Below are 23,728 nucleotides of genomic sequence, written 5' to 3' on the forward strand. Positions count from 1 at the left end.
AAAAACATTCTTTTTAAAAACAATTATAGAAAAAGTAGTTTTGAAAGATCTGCCTATCCAGTGACTTTTATGGCTTAGGTCTAAATAGAGAGCCCTGCATGGTTAAGAACCAAAACGTTGGATTAAAAAAGACTTTTCAATAAGTAGTTTAACTTAGATCTGCTTTAAAAAGAAGAAAATCACATTACTACATTAATAAATTTGTTCAAAAAAAATATTTGAATTGTCTTTTGCAATTTAATTTTTATAAGAAATCAAATAAGAATTCGTGGTAGAACAATCTATATTGACTTGGATGTTGCACTAGATTTTCATGTACTCTGATAATAACGATTCGACCCAACCACCTCTTTTACCCATCCCTCTCCTCCTACTGGATTAATGAACTGACCAATAAATTATGTACAATTTCATATAAGCAAGCTAATATTGACGACAAATTTTTCTCTGTCAATATATCCACATATATCCTATATCCATTGGTGGCACCCTTTTCTTTTGATTAACCCTGGAAGTTGTCTATTTATTCAGGTTAGGGCGCAGAAAGAGGTTAATTCTATTTGCCCCTTCCTTTCCCATCCCAGGGAGGGAGGGAACATTGGGATGTTTATTACAATAGTCCCCAAAGTTTTATAATAACGGTTTCTTATGAGTTGGCTTAAGAACTTTGGGGATTTCTAGTGAATTTTTATTGGTTGGTTCTTTAAGTTGAGTGTCCAAACGTGTTAACCACTAATTGTAATCCAAAAGGGCACATTTTGTGTATCATCATTGGGGATGTACAGCAATTTATCGGCCATTGTCTTATCCCTTCATATCCTCATCCCCAATGCTTGCATTTTATCAACATAATTTACATTTCTCTCATCACCTTCCTCAAATTTGATTTTTTTACAACAAGGATGAAATCATTCATAATAGCAAAGCTCGCTAAAACTAAGTTTGAATATACAAAATAAAAAACAATGAGCAACTGTAAAACTTTAATTGATCCAGCTTTTCCAAAGATCTACATGGAATAGCTTTGCCAAAATTTGATACGACTTTATGTACATTTTTCGTCCAGGCTTTAATTAAAGAAAAGCTTCGCTTAAAAATGAAAAAAAATCCTCTTCTAATTCTAAAAATTAACCCCTGGTAGCTGCATACTAGATAAAATTTCAGTTCCTCTTCAATTTTACTTGGAATTTTGTTGATTGCTGAAAATTGAAACAAAGAAAATTTTAGGAGTGGTTTTTATTAAATCAAGGGGTGAAGTTGCGATGACTTTTAATGATAAAAAAGGGTAATCAACAACAATGGATATAGAATACGTGGATATATTGACAGGGGAAAAATTGTCTTTAATTTATTTTGATAACACCACATTTATTGGTCAGTTTGTTCATCTTGTAAGAGAGGAGGGAATGTGTTAAAGTGGTTAGATGAAGGATATCGTTATTTTAACCCGCTGCGAGTATTACCTTATTAGAGTACATGAAATTCTGGCGCAACATCCAAGTAATAATAAATCGATTACAACAACAATGGTTGGTGTTTTGTGAATGTTGCAAATAATAAGAACTAAATTATTTTGAGCATAATGTGGGTTTTTAAAATTCCGGCGGTCAATTAGATCTTAAAATTGACAATCTTATTTAGAAAAAACGATTTTTTTGATATTTTATTAAAGTATTAAATTTACTAAATAAATTCTTTAAAATTTATTACAATTCTTACAAACAAAAACTTAAAAAAATAGCAAAAATCTGATGATTTTTTGTGTCAATTTTAATATAGGAATTAAACTTAGTTTTTTATTATTAAGTAGTACATAATTTTATATAAATTTGACGAGGGATGCAAATCCATATTTATTTATCTGACAATGATCTTTTATTGTCCTAGTCTAAATACAATGAAACTAAAATTATCCCTTATCATTTAAACAACAATTTTAGCAAAAACTTTAACTGTTACACACAATTCATAAATAGCGTACCTACTACAAAACATCATTAGTGTTCGCTGGTTGGTCGGTCTGTGACGCTTAGTATTTTATCCTAGGAGGGATGCGACATTGGGCTGTTTATTAAACTAGTCCCCAAAGTTTTATAATAACTTTTTTTTAACAACTTTGGGGACTTTTATTGGATTTTAACTGGTTGGTTCATTACCTTGATTGTCCATTACTATTACGTTTCCATTACTATTTATAATCTACAGAAGGAGATAAAAACTACGTTTAAGCTTGCTTTTGAAATCATATGAACGTTTAATATATGAGGACATTATTCGAGATTATTGATTATTGTAATTAAAAAAAAAAAAATATGGCATGCTTTTTACAAAGGATATCAAAATATTTAAGTTATCTTATCCCCATCTACTTATGCTATACCGTATGGACACTACACCCTGTAGAAGAATGCTATCTCCCCACTAAATAATGCTACACTGTATGGACACTACACCCTGTAGAAGAATGCTATCTCCCCACTAAATAATGCTACACTGTATGGACACTATACAGTATACACTAAAGAAAATAATGGTGAACGACTCTCTCTCTCAGTGTGTCTGAAAATAACTGTCCCAAAATTTATCATGATAGCATGTTTGCCTTTAAAAGGAATGAAATGCTTGTTTAAAGATGTTCTGATAGTGTACTTTGTCTCATTGTAGAAATCTTTTCAACAAAAACATCGGTGTTTTAAAATTCTTTAAAGATTACAAAATAAAATTTATTTTCAGTATTTTAATTATTTTGTAAATAAACCACTTAAAAATAATAAAACATGAAAATCTAAAGGGATAAGACAATGGCCGATAAATTGATGTACATCCCCAAAATTATAAACAAAATTACTCCTTCTGTAGATTACAATTAGTGATTTGGACACTTAATGAACCAACAAATCAATATTCAAGAATAGACCCCAAAATTGTTAAGCCTCCGAATAAGAAAACAGCATTATAAAACTTTGGGGACTAGTGTAATAATCTATTTAAATCTAAATTATTTTTCAGGTAATCCTATTGACCTTGACAAACGGAGGTCTGGAGTACCTTTGCCTGGCATATCCAGGTCCCGAGAAGAGGTTGACCCAGCCAGCTACCCCTGGCTGCCCAGGTATCAACAACAGCTAGAAAAATGGCAGGACAGAAGTTCGCCCTGTGAGCGGCCGCGCACATATGACCGGTTTTACCAAAAGCTGCCAGGTAACTACCAGGACACATGTGGCAATGACCGCCAGACAGACAGCGCTATATCGCTGTGCTCTAGTGAGGAAAATGAACAGAATAATTCTGCCGGTGATAAAAAGAAGCGCAAAACGCGCAAGGGCCGCCAGTCGCGCAAAGAGCTTCACTATTCGCGCACGCTGACCGAGCACGATGTGCGCCACCTGGAGCGCCATCTGTCCATGAAGCGCACCATCCGCAAGAAAATTATGCGCGACCTGCAGCAGGCGTTCGTGCAGGACCCGCGCGAGTTTACCAAGGTGACCCGGAGGCGGGAGATAAATATGAAAAGTTTGAACCTGACAGGGACAGGACAGTCGGAGCCAAATTTTCTTGATATGTTACGTGACAGTGATGACTCTGGAAACGGTTCTCCTACAACTAGGTAAGAACATTTAATTTTTGGATTCAATTGAAATTTATTACAGTTTTAAAACAAGGTTCGACAGCTGCAGCTGGGAATATTGGAAAATACACGTACATCTTAACTGTTGCTGCGATTCAATGAAATACATGAAAAAATTGCAGCTTTTGGTGTATATTGTTTATAAATAGTGGGGCTTAGCTTTTCTTTCTTTTTCGGTGGAAAAATTGCAAAGTGCGGTTGCGCTATTATGATTTGATTTATACCCGTTATTCTGTCACCCAAATTAATTCTTTTCCAAAATCTTATCTTTTACCCACTAAGATATCATGTTAGTTACTTTTGATCTCTTGAACCGCTCGCTTAAGTGTTTATTAGAAAGAAAAATTGTAGCAAGTTTTCTACGAATATCATAAAATCATAATATTAATACCAGTTTAATATTTGCGTGAAGCTGTCTATAATACGATGCGATAAATAACTATTATATAACAAACAATTCTTTAAGTACTGAGATCTTTGATATGATACATTTAGTTTTGATAATTATGGGTGTGTGGGGATAATTTTGTATTGTTAGCTAGACATATGGTAAGACATCATTATATCATACCAGGAATTTAAAGGGATATGACAATGACTCGTAAATTGATGTATTCAAAAATGATGATACACAAAATCAACTCTTCTGTAGATTACAATTAGTGGTTGAAATGTTTGGACACTCATCTTTATTAACTAACCAATACAATTAATTGAAAGTCCCTAAAGTTGTTAAGCCAACAAATAAGAAAACGTTATTATAAAACTTTTGGACTCGAGTAATAAACAGCCCAATGTTCCCTCCCCCCCTGATATGATACACACAATACAATAGACACATACCAAGCAGTTATTTAGGAGCTATTCAAATTTCAAAAATAAATCAACAATGGATTTATTATTACTTGGATCTTACACCAGATTATCATGTACTCTAATAAATTGAAACTTGCAGCTGGCTAATATATCAATCGTCAATATGTCAATAATGATCATCTTTTAAGCGGTCATCTTAAACTTTGATTTAAAAAGTCAATTTTACGCTTAGCACTAGAAAGATTAGCATTAACATTTTCATTTCTGTTTTCATTAGAGGATTTTTTGTCTCAAATTTTTTTATATTGAAGATTTTTTCTTTTAATGTTTTTTGATCGCATAGCCTAGCGTTTTTTTCCCGAAAAATGTTTAAAACTGAATTTTTGTTAGTGTAAGTTAAACATTGTTTGTGTATGTGAATTTTAAAATTTCCTCCTCTCATAACAATGTAAAGAAGTAATTTGTCATTAGTAATTGCTGGTTCAGCATTCTACTTTTAAATGCTTTCAACCAGGGAACTATATTTATCAACAGCGAGGAATCTCTAGGTTTAGGGTTTGTACGTCGATACGTAAGTACGTAAAGATAAAGATTCTTTTATACACAAATGAATTGTCGTTTATTATGAAACCTAGCTTAAGTATTTATATGATTATTTCAGAACTCTAAAGGTAAAGAAACAATTCTTTCTTTTAAAAAACAAGTTTAAGACGCCAATTTAAGTTTTTTTTATAGAACATATACCAAATATACGTCCATCCAATAATTTCGAGCTTTGCTTTTATGGATATTGTTAGTCATGTTTGTCTTACATTCTACATTTATTATATGTTTTTATCTCAAGAAAAAAGAAATAAAATGCCTGTTGTATTTTAAGGATCTCTAATCAACCAAAAGCCTAGTATAGTTTTTCATTATATTAGATTCTCATTTTAACATAAAGTTGTACCCCATCCCCTCTCTTCAAATGGTAGGGGTTCAGAAGGCTATTTTTAGGGTGCCAACCTTACTTCCTCCATCGCTAGGCTAGGGACGAGTAGTAAATAAGCCTTATAATAAAGTAACAGGTTCTGTGTATGTACTGAAGGATCTCTCCAACCACTGAACCGGGTCCTGGGAAGGTTTTCAACCAATTACGGAGAGGGAATCATAATCCTCCCCCCCATAAAAATAACTTTAAAAAACAACGATTGAAAGTGGGGGTGTCGACTTACCCCCTCAAGGGTCCCAAGGGGTGTAGCCGCTAGTTATAACATAATAGAGTAGAAAAAGTGCGATAAAGATAATAAAATATTACAATGATATATTACCACTGTAGTGTACAACAATATTACATTTTGGCGTTCCTTGCAATTTTTATTTGCAAACGGTATCTGGATGGTTAAGGGAGAATTTTTGCATATCTTTATATAGTGAAATAAACGGATCAAGTCAGTAAAGCGAAGAACTGTATTCTTTATAAATTCTAAAAAGGTTTTAAATCGTCCAAGACCAAATAATACAACAATACGCACATGGGAAGAAAACGCGCGTAAAATCGTACTTTTGTTGTTATCTAGCTGAATGGTCGTTAATGTCAGGTTTAATAGCTTTTCCAGTGTGCCTTCGAAACCGATTAATATACGCTGGATTAAAACCGGTTCTCCGCAAAACTGTAAAAACATGTATAGCATCATATTACAGAAATTTGTTTGCGAATAATGAAAAAAAAATCATACAAATATAACCAGTTTTGTTAGCCCGAGCCTTTGGCTATTATAATTATCATTTTAATATCCGCGGAAAGCTGTTTATAACGCGTTCCGATAAATAAATATTAAAGTTAAAAACTGCCTTCGTAATTCCACCTAGATACAAAAAATTTGTAGTTGAAATTTATTTGGCTATCTTTAAATAAAAGATTCCTTTTATTGTTTTATCAATTTTAATGCAACTGAGATTGTAATTCAATCTGGAATAGTTATTTGTCGCAACGTATTATAAACAGCTATCCACGGATTTTAAAATTAAAAATTATACGTTTTTGTTAGCCCCAAGGTACCGAAGGCCCGGACTAACAAAACTGGTATTAATTTTATTATTTTTTTAATATTCGTGGAAAAGTGTCTGTAATACGATGCTATACATAATTTTTCAGTATGGCTGAGAACAGGCGAAGGCATTTCTCTAATTTGATTTTTAATTGCATTGTTTAACGTCTTCATGTGCTACGTTTTATGCTACAGTCGCGGTATAAAAAACAGAGAAGTATAAAAATAAGAGATTTTTCATTTATTTTCTAGGAACATGTGTAAGTAATCCTTATCTCATAATTCTTTTCTTTTATTAAATGTCAGAGATATGATGACACAAATAAACTTTATCACATTTTCTCACCATGTTAAGATATATTAATATAATTTGAGAAAAAGCGAAGATTTTTATATTTAGAGTTTGATCGTTTTTACTTCCATACGGCAGAACTGACAGTCCTAAATGAAGACACATGATTTTAGCAATTTTTATGATTAATTTTGACAAATTGCTAGAGTCATTCATTATTTATATGGTGATTTGGCGCACTGTTACAAGCATAGCACATAAAAGCAAAAGAATAGAGGGGACTCTACCCACAGGTGGGGACCCTGTGGTGACTTTCAACTGGGTCTTTGAATATCAGCCAATAGCGTCGCTTCAAAATAACAGAAATCAATTTGCTAGCAGACGAAACCACTTGGGCCAGGTAGTTGTCTCGCTTATACATTATCATCATAGCACCTCTACAATTAGGACTTAGAAGTTATCTAAATTTATTTTGAATATTTCTAATTAGACAATAATTCAAAAAAATTTGGTTTCTGGACAATCATTTTCACTGTTCTGTTTTTTAATTCAGTGTCGTTTAAGCTTTGTCAGTTATGGACGATATCGACTTTGTTAATAAGGATTAAGAACAAATGACATCTTTTTACACAATTTTTAAAAAGTGAAATTTGTTTATCTATATGATAATTAACCAATTAAGATTAAAGATCTAATTTCTTTATACTGGTTATCCCTTATATAAAAGTAACAGGATGATTCTATATCTGTCTGTAGCTAAAGGATCTCTTTAACAACTTAAATTTTAAAAATTTAATTTGGAGGGTCTACTCCAGCTCGCCCTCCCATCCCTCAAGTGCCCCATGCATGAGGCCTTTAGAAGCGTAGCTGCTTGTATGTTAGAAGGAAAAGTGCCTTAGCTACCAACAGGTGCACCTATTTAATTTCACAGTCCGAATATACAGAAAAAGATGGGATAATCATGTATGGATTGTCTGCTAATTAATATGAGTTAAGGTGATTCCTAGGACAACGATGTATTATCTTTGTAATTATGGATGAAATAGTAAGTAAGTTATTTTAAGAATTTTGAATCAAGGAAATGTAGATTTAATGTATAATTTTTTTAAACTAATAACTATTAAAATGTAAATGTGAGTGCGACACTTTAATTTTTTTTGTTAATTCGCTTCTATTTATGTTGTCATCCTTGTTTTTTTCCTTTTTTTGTTTATCTGCATTCTATTTGACAACCATTTTACATTTTGTTTAAATATCAATTTAATATTTTCCCTTTTTTGGGGTTTGAATTGTGTAAAAGGCTTTTTTTTATACAAGTGGGCGGATTTCAGGATTTATTTATTTAACAAGGATGACAACATAAATAAAAGCAAAGCTCTAAAATAAGAAGAAAGGACAAACGAACAAAAACTCTTGTAGAGGGACAGAAAATAATCAGAACATTAATTTGAAAGTCTAAACAAAATTTAACAAAAATTGCGGAAATACAGGATACTGTATTTTGGAGTTGCTTTCATACTAAAGGTTTAATTAATTATAGAGATGCTTTGCTTTAATATTGGACCTTGATGTCCTAGGAGTCATCAGCGTGACAGATGGACAGATTTAGGTGAGTAATAGAATAACTTCGCTACTAAAAAAAACACATGAAAACCTGCATATTATCCTTTTAGAGAAAACCTTAGATTACAAAAAAAGATAAGATCCACAAAAGCCATAAAATATTCAAAGGTTTTTAAAGGAGCTTTTTTGTGTGTGATATTACTGTCTTGTACATGGGATGAATATTATACAGGGCTACTCCCAAACATCTATATACATTAAAACTTAGGGATATTAAGGGATAAGACAAGATGAATGAAGATGAATTTATGATAAACAAAATTACCTCTTTTGTAGATTAAAAGTTTAGGTTGAAAAGTTTGGACACTGTTAGATTCCATTCAATCTAGATTTAATTAAAAATACTCAAAGTTTGTAAGCAAACAAATGAGAAAAAATTTGGGAACCAGTGTAATTTACAGTCCAGTGTCCCATTCCTCCCTGTGAAAACTACATACAATAAAACTTTTATGCATAGCGGGGGCGGAGGGGAGGGGCCGTAGCCCTTTCAATATAATATTCATATATTTTCCTTCCTACATTCAGATTATTAATCCCCTTTCTTCAGATCTTAATTTAGGAGAAAAAAATCAAAGTTTTTTAAATGACATTTTTCTAAATTTATGCCATGTTTAATGTTATGTTTAAAAGGTTTAAAAGGGTGACTATTAAGCAGAATATTACGTTGATGCATTTTCGATGTTAACACATAACTGACTAAAACCGCACAAAAAAAGTCACACGATATACGTGGTTGAAGTTATATTGGTTATAATGTTTAACTTACATGAAACATTAAGATCTTGAGAACGGCTAAATATCCATTTCAATTGGAATACTATCATAAAGAACACGACAAAATAGTGGGTCAAATCTAGTGTTTTTACCTCTAAACTATGATTTATTTATATGATAATTTAATGATATTTTAAGTATATTATAATTATCAATTAAAATTATTTAATCATATTTAAAAACATAAAGTATTTGATCATCCGTAGAGTGTAAAATAGGAAGCAAATATAGTTATGGAAAGATCATCTCCTCCTGGCCTAAAGTGGATTAAGGCGTAGAACCAAATCATAGAGTATTAAAGATATGCAAAAAAATTGTACTCCCACGTCTGTATTGCTTTACACGGTTGGACCCTCAGATGTCAAAACTTTATTTTAGTGTTTGGCCAAAATGACTTTGCAATTGTATCTGTAAGTACGTCTAATAACACCCTTTGCTATTTTTAAAATCCTAGAAAATTTTTTTTGCAAGAAAATTGCATAAATTCGCAACCTTTTTTAGAACCACTACATAACTCGAGTTTTAAAACTTTTTATATAAAATCCTTTTTACAAAAAATATCAATAATTACTTAAAATTAAACCTGAAAGAAAAAAAATCTCATTACACGTGTTAATTTGCATGTTTTAGGTCTTTTTTTGAGGAAAGTATAACTTCCACATTTTTGACAATAATTATATTTTTTTAACATTTCAAAGTAAAATATAATAAAACTTAAACGATTTTTCTTGAATTATCAGTTGAAAATTTCATCAAACATGCAATTTAAGTGATGAAAATTTAATAAAATCATTTTTTGAATGTTTAGAATTACCAATTTTCTACATTTAAAACAAAATGTTAACAAAATTTAAAAACATTTTAACATATAACTTCAAAAATCAATAACATTTTATAAAAAGATGTTTCAAAAAATAAATCATTAAAAGGTATTAAAATGCATTTGAAATTACTTAAAATTAAAACGAGAACATCTTTTTACACTGTATTCTGTGTGATAGAGTTTAAATGACATGATTATTGAATGAAATATTTCCTAAACTCATTAAACCTTTTTGTGACTATATTAAAAATAATTTATTTTGTTTTGTATTGTTTTTTTATTCAAATATTTGACAAAATTTTCCCTACGTCAATAAAATAAAGTCAGTTTTTTACTGTTTCCAGGTTTTTCTTTATAATTATAACAATTAAATATAATATAAATCTTCATTATCTTTTATTTGAATTATCATACACATTAAAATGTAAAGTATAAGCTAGAATAGCACTTTTTTCAACGAATATTTTAATGACATTATATCAAAATAATTCCTCTTAAATATCACACAACATATGATTGGGAAGTATAGCCATTTCTTGGAGGTATAATATTTACAAAAATACCATTAATTCTGTTTTTATCAGAAGTTAAAAAAATTGAACAATTCTAAAACAATGGTTGGCTGTCTAGATATTGAGTACACTAAGACTACGGCTCTGTTCTATTGAAATAACGTTGCAAAAAGAGGGGTTCTGAAAGTAATCTACCTAATTATTTTTAAAGAACCAACAAGTACTGTCAGTATCTTTTTTCTTGTAATCTAGCAGACAATCAAATCATAACACAATTTTCATGATAAAATATTCAGGTTTCTACTTCACATTTTAAAAAATATACTGATCAATAAAATGTTCAAAATTTTACTTTGTACTAATTGAAAAAATATGTTGTAATTCTTATTTTAAAGTTACATTTTTATCCCTGACAAAATCATAGACGACTTTTAAAGGCATCTTATCTAAACTTTTTGAAGAAAAACTTAAAAACGTTAATTAAGTATTAAAACTATTTTCTTCGATTTTTCTGAAGTTATTATCGCATTCTATGGGTTTTTTATTATCATTTACTTATATCGAAAGTGCTAAACATTGTACCCTAACTTATCCATTTAATAAAAAACCAAGCGTGTTTAATTAATGAAGGGTTTATCATACTTCGATATACAATGCAATGGATTTATTATTACTTGGATGTTGCACCAGATTTTCATGTACTCTGATAAAGCAATACTCGCAGCTGTCTAAAATAACCCCTTATCCCATCCCTCCTCGCCTACTGGATGAACGAACTGACCAATAAATGTGTTAGCAAGCTATCCATTGGTTTATTATACTTCGATTTGCAGATCTTAGTTAACTAATATCCATCTATAACCCCTGGTCTTTGTCCAGACAAATGAATAAAAGCAAATCATATAAAAATACATGAAAAATGTACATATAGCTGCTTAATCAGGTGCGTGCCGTCGATATTAACCAATGGGAGGATGATAATTATTACTATTTACTTTAAAGACTCCAAAACAACGGTCATACAATCAAAGGTTTTTTTTTTGTAGATTAGATATTTATTTTATTGATTATTCATTTACAAACATTAAAATTGAATATGAATAAAAAATTAAGGACAGACCAATCAGATAATAATTATGTACAGTGTCAAAGGACTAAACAATCTCGTGAGAGTTAGTTTTCTGCAGAATATCGTCTTAGGACCACATTAAATATCTGGCTTTATTATCATTCTTTGTACTATGATTAATAGATCTCCATAACAGGTGATCTGAATAGACTGTGCTCATGAAGGAAGCTTTGTATATTGCACATGGATGCTTGTAGCGTATTCATTTTTAACAATTTAAAGTACTTTTTTTGTCTCATTGTTTCTAACATATCTGTAAACTTTTATCCTTTTAAATAAAGTAGAGGATATTTTTTGTCTGAAGCTTAAGATATCTAAAACGACTGAACCGAATGTGTTCTCTGTTTTATGTAAGCTTCATTCCGATGATAGTTTTGTCTATTTTCAGATTTAGGTCTTGGGGTGGTTTTAAGCTACTTTTAAAGCCATTCTCTGCATCTTCAAATACAGAGCCCCTAGATGCTAGGGGGCGTAGCAGTTAGTTTTCAATAATTCCATAAGTTTAGTTAGATACATGATAAAAAGCAGAGCTTATAAAAATGTGAAAAATTCCAATAACTATATAAAAAAAGATTAAAAATGTCTAACATTCTTCATCTCATTCTTTTCCAGTAGATGGACATAATTGGAGCCAGGGGCAGGGACATATTTCCTAAAGACAATTTTAGTCCCATTTATTTTAGTCCTCCAATTATTAATTTGTTTGAACATAACCTTTTTTAAATTTTAAAGTCAGATGCACCCCTAGCAATTAAAGAAGGAAGTAAATAAAGATAACCTATATCAATATCAAGACTTTAAAATGAAATAGCCTAAACCAATCTCGAGACCTATGTGAAGATTCCCTAAAAGAGATAACTCAATCACTCGTTAGCGAAAGCTTAATGAAAGACAAAATACCTTTCTACTTGCAATTATAATTTTTTTTATTGTTTAAAAACCATGTGTCAGTATTTTAAATAGAATATGTCAATGGATAATGATATAGAATATACGTGAATATTATGACAGGGAGAAAAAAGTCGTTAATTTAGTTTGCAAACATGGAACTCATTAATTGGTCAGTCAGTTCATCCAGTAGTAGGGAAGGGAATGGAATAAAGTGGGTGGATGACGGGTATTGTTACTTTAGCCCGCTGCGAGTTCTACTTTTTAGAGAACATGAAAATCTGGTGAAACCTGCAAGCAAGGGCGTCCAAGCTTTTTCATTTGTGGGGGGGATCTCCAAGTAATAATAAATCCATTAACATGTCTCTATTGCTGAAGAGATGACATTCCTTATATGCATCCAACATAGACACACGTGCCTAAGGTCATTTTTTTGTCTGGTATCATATGTATATGTTCATCAAGTCGAGCATTTTATAGTTTTTGTAGCTTATCTATTTAGCCATATTAACGGATAAACATTTTGTAAATATAATAAAAAAGGCAATCTATGATTTCTTTTTTATAAGAGATGTGAAACGGATTATTAAATTAAATACAAAAACAAAAGAATTTGTTAGAGCCAAAACTAAAGTTTTGTTTCGAGTACGAGTTTGACTTTTAACAATGAACTATAACATAAACTAATATTGCGAAGGGGCCATCAATTCCACAAATCCACAAAATTGATTTATTCTTACTGATCTTATCAGATTATCATGTACTCTAATAGATTAAAACTTGTAGCTGGCTAAAATAACAATCTCCCCCATCCAAACCCTTTTACCCCATCATCCCCCTTCCTACTGGATGAACGAACTGACCAATTACGAGAGTTCAATGTTAACAACCTAAATCTACGACAATTTTCCCTGTCATAATATCCACGTATGTATATTCTAAATCAATTAAAATAACACGACAACAAATAAAGTATAGAAAAGTTAATCAAATAGAAATGGCAGTAGTTATAATTTATGTTTTTCAACTTTTGATAATGTGTAGAAATCTTAAGGGATAAGACAATAGACTCACTGATTTTAGTTGGGGCAAACCGATTTTAGTTGGGCAAAAGTTTTTTAAGAATTCACCTCTGATGAAATTTACAGTCCAATGACAATGTGACACATAGGGGAAATGATAGGACCCCATATGTATAGAATTGTGCATGCAAAACATGTCAGGGATCTAAAGGGATAGAACAATAGAAATTGAGGTACATCCCCGATGATAATACACTAAATTACTCCTTCTGTATATTACGATTAGTGGTTGAAACGTTTGGACCCTCAACCTAATGGACCAATTAATTTAAAAAGTAAGAAAAGTTGTTGAGCCAACGAATAAATATACTATAAAACTAGGGGGACTAGTGTAATAACCAGCCCAGTGTCCCCACCCTCCCTGATGTAAAACATGTGCAGTTCGGGCTAGCTAAGATTGTAAATTTTGTAGTCAGAAAAAACGACTTTATGATGAATTGTGTGAATATAGTTTTGTGCGTGTGTGTGGCCACACCTTAATCAGTTAGGAGGTTCAAACCATTTTTATCGTATTTATTCGAAACCGATTAATATCCAGGAATTAGAACAGGTTCTCATCCATACGAAAAAATTATGTCTAGCATCGTATTATATCCAGTTTTCTACAAATATAAAATTTTACAATCATAAGATTAAAACCAGTTTTTTAGTTGTGCCTTTGGCATCTTGGGGCTAAAAAAACTGGTTTTAATCATATAATTGTACATTTTATATCACCGGGAAGCTGTTTATAATACGATGCGAGAAATAAATATTATTAAGTTAGAATTTTAATTTATGATTACGGTTTTGACCCTCTAAAAAGGTAATGTACGATTTACTTTTCCACTCCCTTGTTAAGGATATCATCATGGCCGATATGAATTTTATAATCTACCAATCCAATTTGGCCTTTCTTGGTAATGATATCATCTAGACTGATATGGTTTTGTAATGTACCATTCAACAAAACTAAAATAGGGATTTACTTTTTTAACATCGACATAATAGAAATACAAACTACTTTTAATTTATGTTATTTCTAATACTGCATAAATTTTTTATGTAATATTTAGAAAAATAACTATTATTTACCTTTACTATCATGTTTATTTAAATAAGGAAATCAATGTTCATGAATACGCTGGTATGTAAACATAAATGTACCATTCCAGTTTTGTCCCTGAAAGTTATAAAAATCATATCGACAACGATGATTTAATTACCAAAAAAAAGGGGAAAATAGAATCATACATACATTTTTTTTCTTGGGACATAGGCGTAATCATAGATTATATTTCTGCTTTTATAAATATGATTTCACCCTCCTAACTGTTAATGCCAAAATTTGTGCGCGCAGCATACATTATTCGCCAATAAAAAGTTAACTGTTAAAACCAATAATTCAAAATGATCAACAACTTTTTTTTATGTGAATTATGTTATTTGCTGGAATAATAAAATAAAATTAGCATGTCTTTCTTTCCCGCAAAAGGCCTACAAATCTGGCATTTAAGCGTAGATATTTATACCTAATGTTATTCTTAGTTCTGCTGTATTAAATGTAATAGTTATTTCTCGCATCGTACTATAAACGGCTTTCCGCGGATATAGAAAGTACAATTATGAGATTATAACTAGTTTTTTTAGCCCCGAGGTGCCGAAGGCACCGGCTAAAAAAACTGGTTTTAATCTTATGATTGTACATTTCTATATTCGTAGAAAGCTGGATATAATACAATGCTAGACATAGTTTTTTCGTATGGATGAGAACCGGTTCCTATCCACCGGATTCGAATGAATACGAGAAAATTTTTTACCATGTTCAGATTTAAATTATGTTATAAATCCTTATTATAAAGTAACAGGATGTGTGTTTGTCTGTTTGTTTGTACCGAAGGATCTCGCTAACCGCTGAACCGATTTGGTTCTCCTTAACAGGGTAGCTTCTGATAGGTCTCAGGAAGGTTTAGAACTATTTTTGGGGAGTGTGCCATCACCCTCCCAAGTGAAATCATAAAAAAATCGAATAGGCCTCTATGGGTGTAGCCGCTAGTATTTCATATTTCGATATCTTTAACAATTACACCTTATTTCTCTAAAACGTCATAGCCAGGAGTTTCAAAGTTACCTGTCACAAGGGAAGATAAATTTGAATAAGAAGTTCAAATACCCACCTAGATGTCATGACCTTTGAATAAAATACTATAATTTTGTCGACGATGTTGTTTTAAAGCTGGATATCAGGTCAGCCTTTGCCTTTATCATTTTATGTATTTTATATGGTCGAAAAGGAACCAATGCTAACTTAATCCAAATAGAATTCTTTAATTTTGAATACTATGGAGGTAATTGTTCTTGTTAAATACTCTGCTTAAAACACAAAATACAGAATGCTATACGTGGTACTTTCCTTCAAATGTCTCCTGAGCAAAGAATACCATCTCCCTCTTTTTTGAAATATTAAAAATAAGGAGGGGGGAGGGGTTAGTTTTATGCTTAACCCCTGCTGGGCTATCCTATACCTTAACTTAACCCCTAAAGTAAAACACTAACACACGGAAAGCTGCTACCCCCACCTTAGTTTCAACTTATATCAAAATATGGGGGGCGGGGTTCCATGCACGACTTGGCAATTTAAGGGAAACCGCGCAGGGGATAATTACGCCAATATTGAAAACATTGATGAATATGTTCCGCTTTGAATACTATTAAAAAATCATTAAGGTCAAATGGATAAAAAAAGGCATAAATAAATTTTGTGTAGCGCAGCTACTTAATACAATGTTAAGGCGTTTTCCCTTAATATGGACCATAAATAAACTTTTTAAAGAAAATAAAAAGTATTTTGGAGACTTATCTTAAGTAAAAGTAAATTTGAGGACGTAGGGATAGGGGGCACGGAGGGTTAAAGCCCTGTGAAAGGCTAGAAACATATCGTTTTAAAAAGAACAAAAAAAGGGGAAAGGGATGTTCAGTGGTATATTTAAAGGTATAAGTTAATTTAACAATTTAAAAGACCTTAAATCTTTGTCCTGTTTAAAGCACTGGGAGGTGCTTTAACCCCATCGGGCACTAGCCCTGTGGATCCTATAGTAACCTAACCTAACCCACCAAATGCAACACAATTATTTAAAAAGTCAAGAAATATGAGTGAAAATAGGCAGAGAGAGAGAGGGGACATTGGGCTGTTTATTACACTAGCCCTCAAAGTATTATTTTCTAATTCGTTGGCATTACAACTTTGGGGACTTTAGTAAATTGTGATTGGTTGGTTCATTAAGTTGAGTGTTCTAACGTTTCAACCACTAATTCAATTCTACAGAAAAGTAACTTTATGTATCATCTTTGGGGATGTACATCAATTTATCCCTTCAGGTCCCTGGTAATGTTGCAATAGACGAGCATCTGAAAAAAAGTCAAAGTGGATTAAAGAGGAACTTTTTTAAGGATTCTGTAAAAGGAGGGTAAAGATTTAGCTAAACAATATGAAGCATAATTAGCGGTAGTAGCATATTTTAGGAACTCAATTACCATTTTTCTGGACATTTTGACCTTGCAATAGACATTTATGAACCTTTCTACATAGGTAGCTACCACACACATACACACACACATACACAAAGTTCAGCAGAAGCTGGGATAATTCATTTTGGTAATAGAATGGATGTAAAGTATACGTAGATATTATGACAGGGGGAAATTGTCGTCAATTTAGCTTCCTAATATGAAACTCATTTCGTTCATCCAGTAGAAGGCGAGGGAAGGGGGTAAGGGGTTAGATTGGGGCTATCGTTATTTTGCTTTATTAGAAAATATGAAAATCTGGTGTAACATCAAGGTAATAATACATCCATTGGTAATAGTTATTGTTATAGGCACTAAAAAAATGAACAGAGAGAACAGAAATTACATCAATTTTTTCAAAACTTTAACTTTTTTATAATGAAAAAAACAGTTTTTTAAATGGGGGCTGGGGGGGGGGGGGGGCGTGGTGGTTTACTTCGATTGGTTGCTTATAATAGCTTATTAGCTATATTTTAAAATTTAAAGCATTTTTGTTCAAGCAGAATTTTTTAAATTAAACAATATAGATATCTATTTTTAGAAAAAACAAAGAATTAAAAATGAGTAAGAAATGTTTACTTAAACTTGCCATTTTACATAGATTTGTGTAAGGTAAACAAATAATAAAACAATATTGACCCAGGGAGGAAGGGGAAATTGAGCTGTTTATGATACTAGTCCCAAAAGTTTCTTATTCGTTGGCTTACTAACGTTGGGTTCTTTTATTGAAATTTTATTGTTTGGTACATCAAGTTGAGTGTCCAAATATTTTAACCACTAATTGTAATCTAAAGTAGGAGATAAATATTTATATCATCATTGGGAATGTACATCAATTTATGGGCCATTGTCTTATCCCTTAAGACCCCTGAAATTGACCACACAAAAATGAAGGAAAAACAAATATTTATATCTTAAGAAAACATCCCTTGTGTTTCATTGTCGGTGCGTGCACGTAATTTTTCCAAAGGGGTGCGTTATTCTGTGGGCGATTTTTATTGGAAGGTTGATGGTACTCAACCCCAAAAATAGTTATTAACACAGGACCAATAAGAAGTTTCAAGGTAAAGAAGAACCATATTGGTCAATCGGTTAACGAGATCCTTCTCTACACACACATATACATCCTGCTACTTTTATATAAGGATAAAAATAAATATAAAGTTAAACAACCAAGTTAGAACACATTTTTAATAATTCATACTATACCAGACCAAAGTACTTTAATATTATGCATGATATACTGCATATACCGAGTTGAAGGGGCAAAATTCTATTGAAAAAATGCTTTTGAGAAGTAAGAACATGTGAGTAGAATTTCTTATTTCACCACTTCCGTATACTTCCACTCATTGGTGTGCACAGTTATTCACCATAAGGGACCAAGGGTGTGAAAAAGGAGAAGGCAGGCATTTTAGGGGGGGGGGGGTAACACCTTCGGACTGCACGCCACTTCTTCTACTATTGTTTCTTACATATTCTATATTTTTATCTCCGGAAAATATAGGAGGATGGATGTATGTCGGTCTGTGTCTTTAAGATCTTGATAACTACAGGATTTTTCTTCTCAAAACCTGCAGAATAGCATTGCTCGTTACTAGAAATCAATAAACCAATTACATGTTGATATCTACTTGTTCTATGTGCCTATTATAATGGTATTCGGTGTAAGGTATATGTATTCTGAAGAAACAATTTGGAATTTTTAAATTGCTGTATCAGATTTACACTGTTGTTTGAGTATACATAAGTAAGCTTTGTCCCGTAAACAGGCAGCTCACATTAAGAAGCAAAGTTAAAGTTTCCATTTAAAGGGTTTGTTGTCCGTCGGGAGTTACTCTGAGAACTCCGAGTCTCTAAGCAATATATTTATAATTATATTAATAATATAATCTATTTTAAAATTAAAAATGACTTATTAACATGTGATAAAAAGTAGGGCGAAGTCTGTCCCTCTAAGATCTCGATAACCGCTTGACTGCTTATTTTTTTGCTATCTAAGGGAATTGGCATAATATTGATATTTTTATTCAACTGAGCTGGGACAATTTCCTTTCCGAAAAATTAAAACATTTGATCAAGGGGTGAGAGGAGAGCCCCTACCAATCTCTAGAGATGAACCCCCTAGAGGCTAGTGGTGAATTCAAATATATATGTATACTTTACTTATCCCTTTTTACCAAGTATGTAATAGTAAGATACTGCAGAGTATGTATCTGTAAATATATACTGTCGATAATACACCAAATTAATTACAGTTCATATAATACACATAATTATAGCATACTATTCTATATTGATATACCTACGGCTATGCTCATACCTATGAGGGACTTTTAAAAAAAAGGGGAAGAGTAGAATACACCCTAAAACTACCTCAAGACATTTCTAAAACCTTTCATAAAATCACAACCCGTTTCGCCCCTATAGTTTGAAGACATTTCGCCCCATCCAAAAAATCTTATTTCATAGTAAAAATTTTTTTTATAAATATTATGCTGCATTTTGTACAGAAACCCTATTTAGATTATTAACAAAATATGTTTTTATTTTAGGTAAGGTTACGACTGGCTTCAGAGAATCATGTAGTGCTCCGATGAGCCTAAGCCTTCTAAAAAAGTTTTTATTTGTGCTTTATCAGGGAGGGAGGGGACATTGGAATATATATCACACTAATGCCCAAAGTCTTGGAAGAGCATTCCATTAATCGGTTGCTTAATAATTGGGTGGTTCAAACTAGCATTGTCAAAACTTTTAAAGCAAATATTTTTATCTACAGAAGGGTTACTTTGTTAATCATCATTAAATTTTTTTCTTTTATAATAAGCATCCCTTGGTCCTGCAAAACAGACAGCTTTATATTGATCATTGAAAATAAATTTCACGTTGACTGAACAAAATATCACGAGAGAGTAAACACACATTTTATGCTTTTTAAGTGATACAGATTACAGAGTACAGTTACATACAGTTTTTACACATTTCCTTCATACACATTGGTAGCAGCGATGCTAATCTATAATTTACTTTGTCTGCCCGTCAGTCTGTCAGTCCTTAATGGATTCTTGGTTAACATACCTTTGACCAAAGAGCGCACAGCATACATTTTTTTTAGGAAAGGTTTTTCGTGATGATCTATATAATAATTAAATATTCTCCCTATCCCTATATTTTTTTTTATGTAATTGCTGCGCTACGTATGGACATGAAAAATAAAATCCTTGTTAAATTGATATAAAGTTTTTCTTTACATCAGTTGTAAACAGATTTTAAAATTCGCTTAAAAGCAATAAAGTTTCCGTTATTAAAAGAATATTTTTCTTGATTTTAAGGATTATATCCCAACAAGGATGACAACATCCATAAAAACGAACATTACTCTTGTAGAGTGTCAAAACCGAATATACAAAATGTAAATATACAAGTTTAAAAAAAATTATACATAAATTTGTTGCAAAACTTCTTAAATACAGAATACTGTTTAAGGACATACTGACATTTTTAGGACTTCGCTTATAATATTGTACCTTATTATAATAGGAATGAGTACTCCAAAAATCAGATCAATCTGATGATTATATCACATAAAACTATTGTTAAAAAAGTTAAAAAACAACTTGTTTAAAATGTATGTACTGACATTTTGGTAACGATTATAGAGTTGCAACCGTTGCTATCGTACCTAACTACTACAGGAATCATCATGCAAAGTTTGAAATCGAAAGGACAATTCTAAAATGCCTAAATTAACGAAAAAAGCTATCCGTTACGTACAGACGTACGGTCCTACCCTAATTATAGAAAAGCTTCGCTTTTAAAAAGATAACAAACATAACTTTTAACCAAAACAAAATGATCTTTAAATAAGTTTAAAATGAATGTATTGGCCTTTTGTTATAATGACTATAGAGTTGCTATGCTTGACATTGCCTTATCATTATAATAATCTCCATGTTAGGTTTTAAATAGGGCATGAATTTATATGCAAAGCTAACCTTTGCATACAGACATCTAATTCTAATTGTAGAAAAGCTTTAATAATAATAAAATTTGCAAATTAAAGTTAAACCAGATAATAAATTGTATGTCCTAGAAATTTTCTACAATATATGTATGGAAAACCACAAAATGGTTTGATAGTTTAAACATATTTAAATAAAGTAAATATAGAATAAATCCTTGTCAACCGTTTCTTTCAGAATTTTTTTTTAGGACAGGTTAAGTTGGGTTATATAGTAAAATGGGTATCCCTAAATTGTTAGGGCATCGCAGGTATAAACCCTTTAAGGTTATGACCTCCCGCAGGGCATACAAAAATAATTCTCACTCCCCCTTTTTTCAATTATTTCCAAAAAAAAAGTGGAAGGGGGGGGGGATAGGTCAGTGCTCGGCATGCACTTTATGGAACATCAAAAGCACCAAAAAAGTAATAATAAAAAGAAGTAATACAGTATTGCATTACATAGGAAACAAAAGACCAAAAATAACTGATTTATATTTTCAAATGTCAGATACAAATTATTAATTACACATTATCACTATCCAGGGGTCTACAGGGATAAGACAATGGGCGATAAATTGATGTACATCCTTAATGATGATACACAAAATTACCCCTTCAGTGGATATAAAAAATCAGTGGTGGAAACGTTTGGACATTAAACAAAAGTAACCAAAGTTGTTAAGCCAACAAATAAGAAATGTTATTATAAAACTTTGGTGGCTAGTTTAATAAACAGCTCATTGTCCTCTCCCTCTCTGGGTCTAGGCCAGGTATCTAAGGTTTAGGCACAGGTCATTTGGCATACATAGTTTTTCACCTGGGGCTTTGCAGAGCACAGCTGGGAAAAACTTTTGCTTCAATTTATAATGTTATTAAACGGTGACAAATGTGTAAAAATGAAACCTTAAAAGATTTTCCAGTATAGCTTCTAAACTGATTGATATCCGCTGGATTGGAATCAGTTCTTAGCCATACTGAAAAATTATGTATAGCATCGTATTACAGACAGTTTTCAACGAATATTAAGATAAAAGTAAAAAAAATAAAACCAATTTTGTTAGACCCGAGAGGCCGAAGGCCAGAACTTTCAGTATGGCTAAGAACCGGTTTTAATTAAGTGTATATTAATCGGTTTCGAAGCCATACTGGAATAGTTTTTTTTTGTGTCACAAATTAAAGTTATCTGAGTAGTTTATGCAATTGGGAAAAAAATGTACATGGCAAAATTGTAGAAATATGAGAATGTGCATGGCCGGTATGATTAATATGATAAGTGGTGGTGAAATGATTATTGAACCATTTCCATAGCCATTCTTTCTCTCTAATCATCTGAGTCATGATAAGATATAGAAACTTGGGTATAATCCCTTAAAACTACATGTTAGCCCACAACTCAGCCCCCTAAAAATTGCAAAAAAAGGAAGGGCGTTACTTTTATTTTTTCCACATCCCCATTAATTTAAGGGGTGTCTGACTTTTTTTTAACCCCATTGGCTATTTTAGAGGGGTGTATATCTTTATCAAGAGGGATGTAGGGGGTTGGACATCTTTACTTAAACTTACTTAAATAGGCATAAGATTTAAAGATTGTTGATGATCCATTTGCGATAAAGGACACTTCTTATAATTTTTTTTTCTACATTTTAAAAGTATTTTTTTTTCTATAATACCTATTTCATACTTTAATTAAGAACCGTTAAATTGAAATGATTTCATATTTTCCTTGTTATATAAATTGGAAGCCAATAGTGGCTTTGCTCTTTGAAAGAGCACGAAAAATGGATTCTTTTTTTTCTAACTGTTATACATTACAATGTGATTATACATTGAATAGGATTTTTGGCATAAGTGGTGCCATTTGGATGCAATATATTCGTGGATATTATGACAAGGGAAAATTGTTGTCAAGCTTGTTTACATGGAATTCCTTTATTGGACAGTTCGTTCATCAAGAAAAAGGGGAGGGGATGGGGTAAATATGGTGGAAGGGGGGAACCTTTATTTTAGCCCGCTCCAAGTTTTACCTCATTAGAGACCATGAAAATCTGGTGTAAGATCCAAGTAATAATATATCCATTGTGGTGCCATCACCTCCCCCTCCCCCCTCCCCATGTGTGCTTTTTGGCAATAAGCACGAGAATTATGGGGTTTTAAGATGCACACATTTTAATCATTACACACAACGCAACTCTCGTTGTCAACCTTTTCTTCTGTTATTATAACGCCATAAAAAAAACACGAATGTTTTATAAAAATTTAAAACCTTTACTGATCTATCTACCGTTTGAGATATCTTAAATAACACACGCTTGACGGTCAAACAGACAGACAAACATCCATCTACTGCAGTATATGGAATTGTAACTTCTTTTCTCGTAAAAGAATTTAACTTTGATATACTTCCTATAACATACCACTGAACCCCAGAAGCCCCCCCCCCCTTGCCTTCTTTCCTAAATTTTTATCTTTTAAAGAAATATTATAGCCAAAGTGGGGGGCCATGCCTGCAGGGTCGAAAAGTCTTTGCTAATTCTTTCCTAACCTAACCTTAATTAATCAAGAAAAAGTTGACTTTATGGTCC

At 31.9% G+C, this 23,728-nt stretch overlaps 1 protein-coding gene across 2 annotated transcripts in view; it reads left to right on the forward strand.

The window, feature by feature from the left end:
• The window catches only part of LOC145318025 (uncharacterized), a 120,463-nt gene that overhangs the window by 61,345 nt on the left and 35,390 nt on the right, over window positions 1-23,728 (forward strand). For both annotated transcript variants that reach the window (XM_080159339.1, XM_080159338.1), the window contains exon 3: window positions 3,010-3,607. In XM_080159339.1, coding sequence (XP_080015465.1) covers window positions 3,010-3,607 — 598 coding nt within the window. The remainder of the gene's footprint in view (window positions 1-3,009; window positions 3,608-23,728) is intronic.

This window comes from Acartia tonsa, chromosome 4, assembly GCF_053477335.1.
Source record: "Acartia tonsa isolate MP-2025a chromosome 4, ASM5347733v1, whole genome shotgun sequence".
NCBI lineage: Eukaryota > Metazoa > Arthropoda > Copepoda > Calanoida > Acartiidae > Acartia > Acartia tonsa.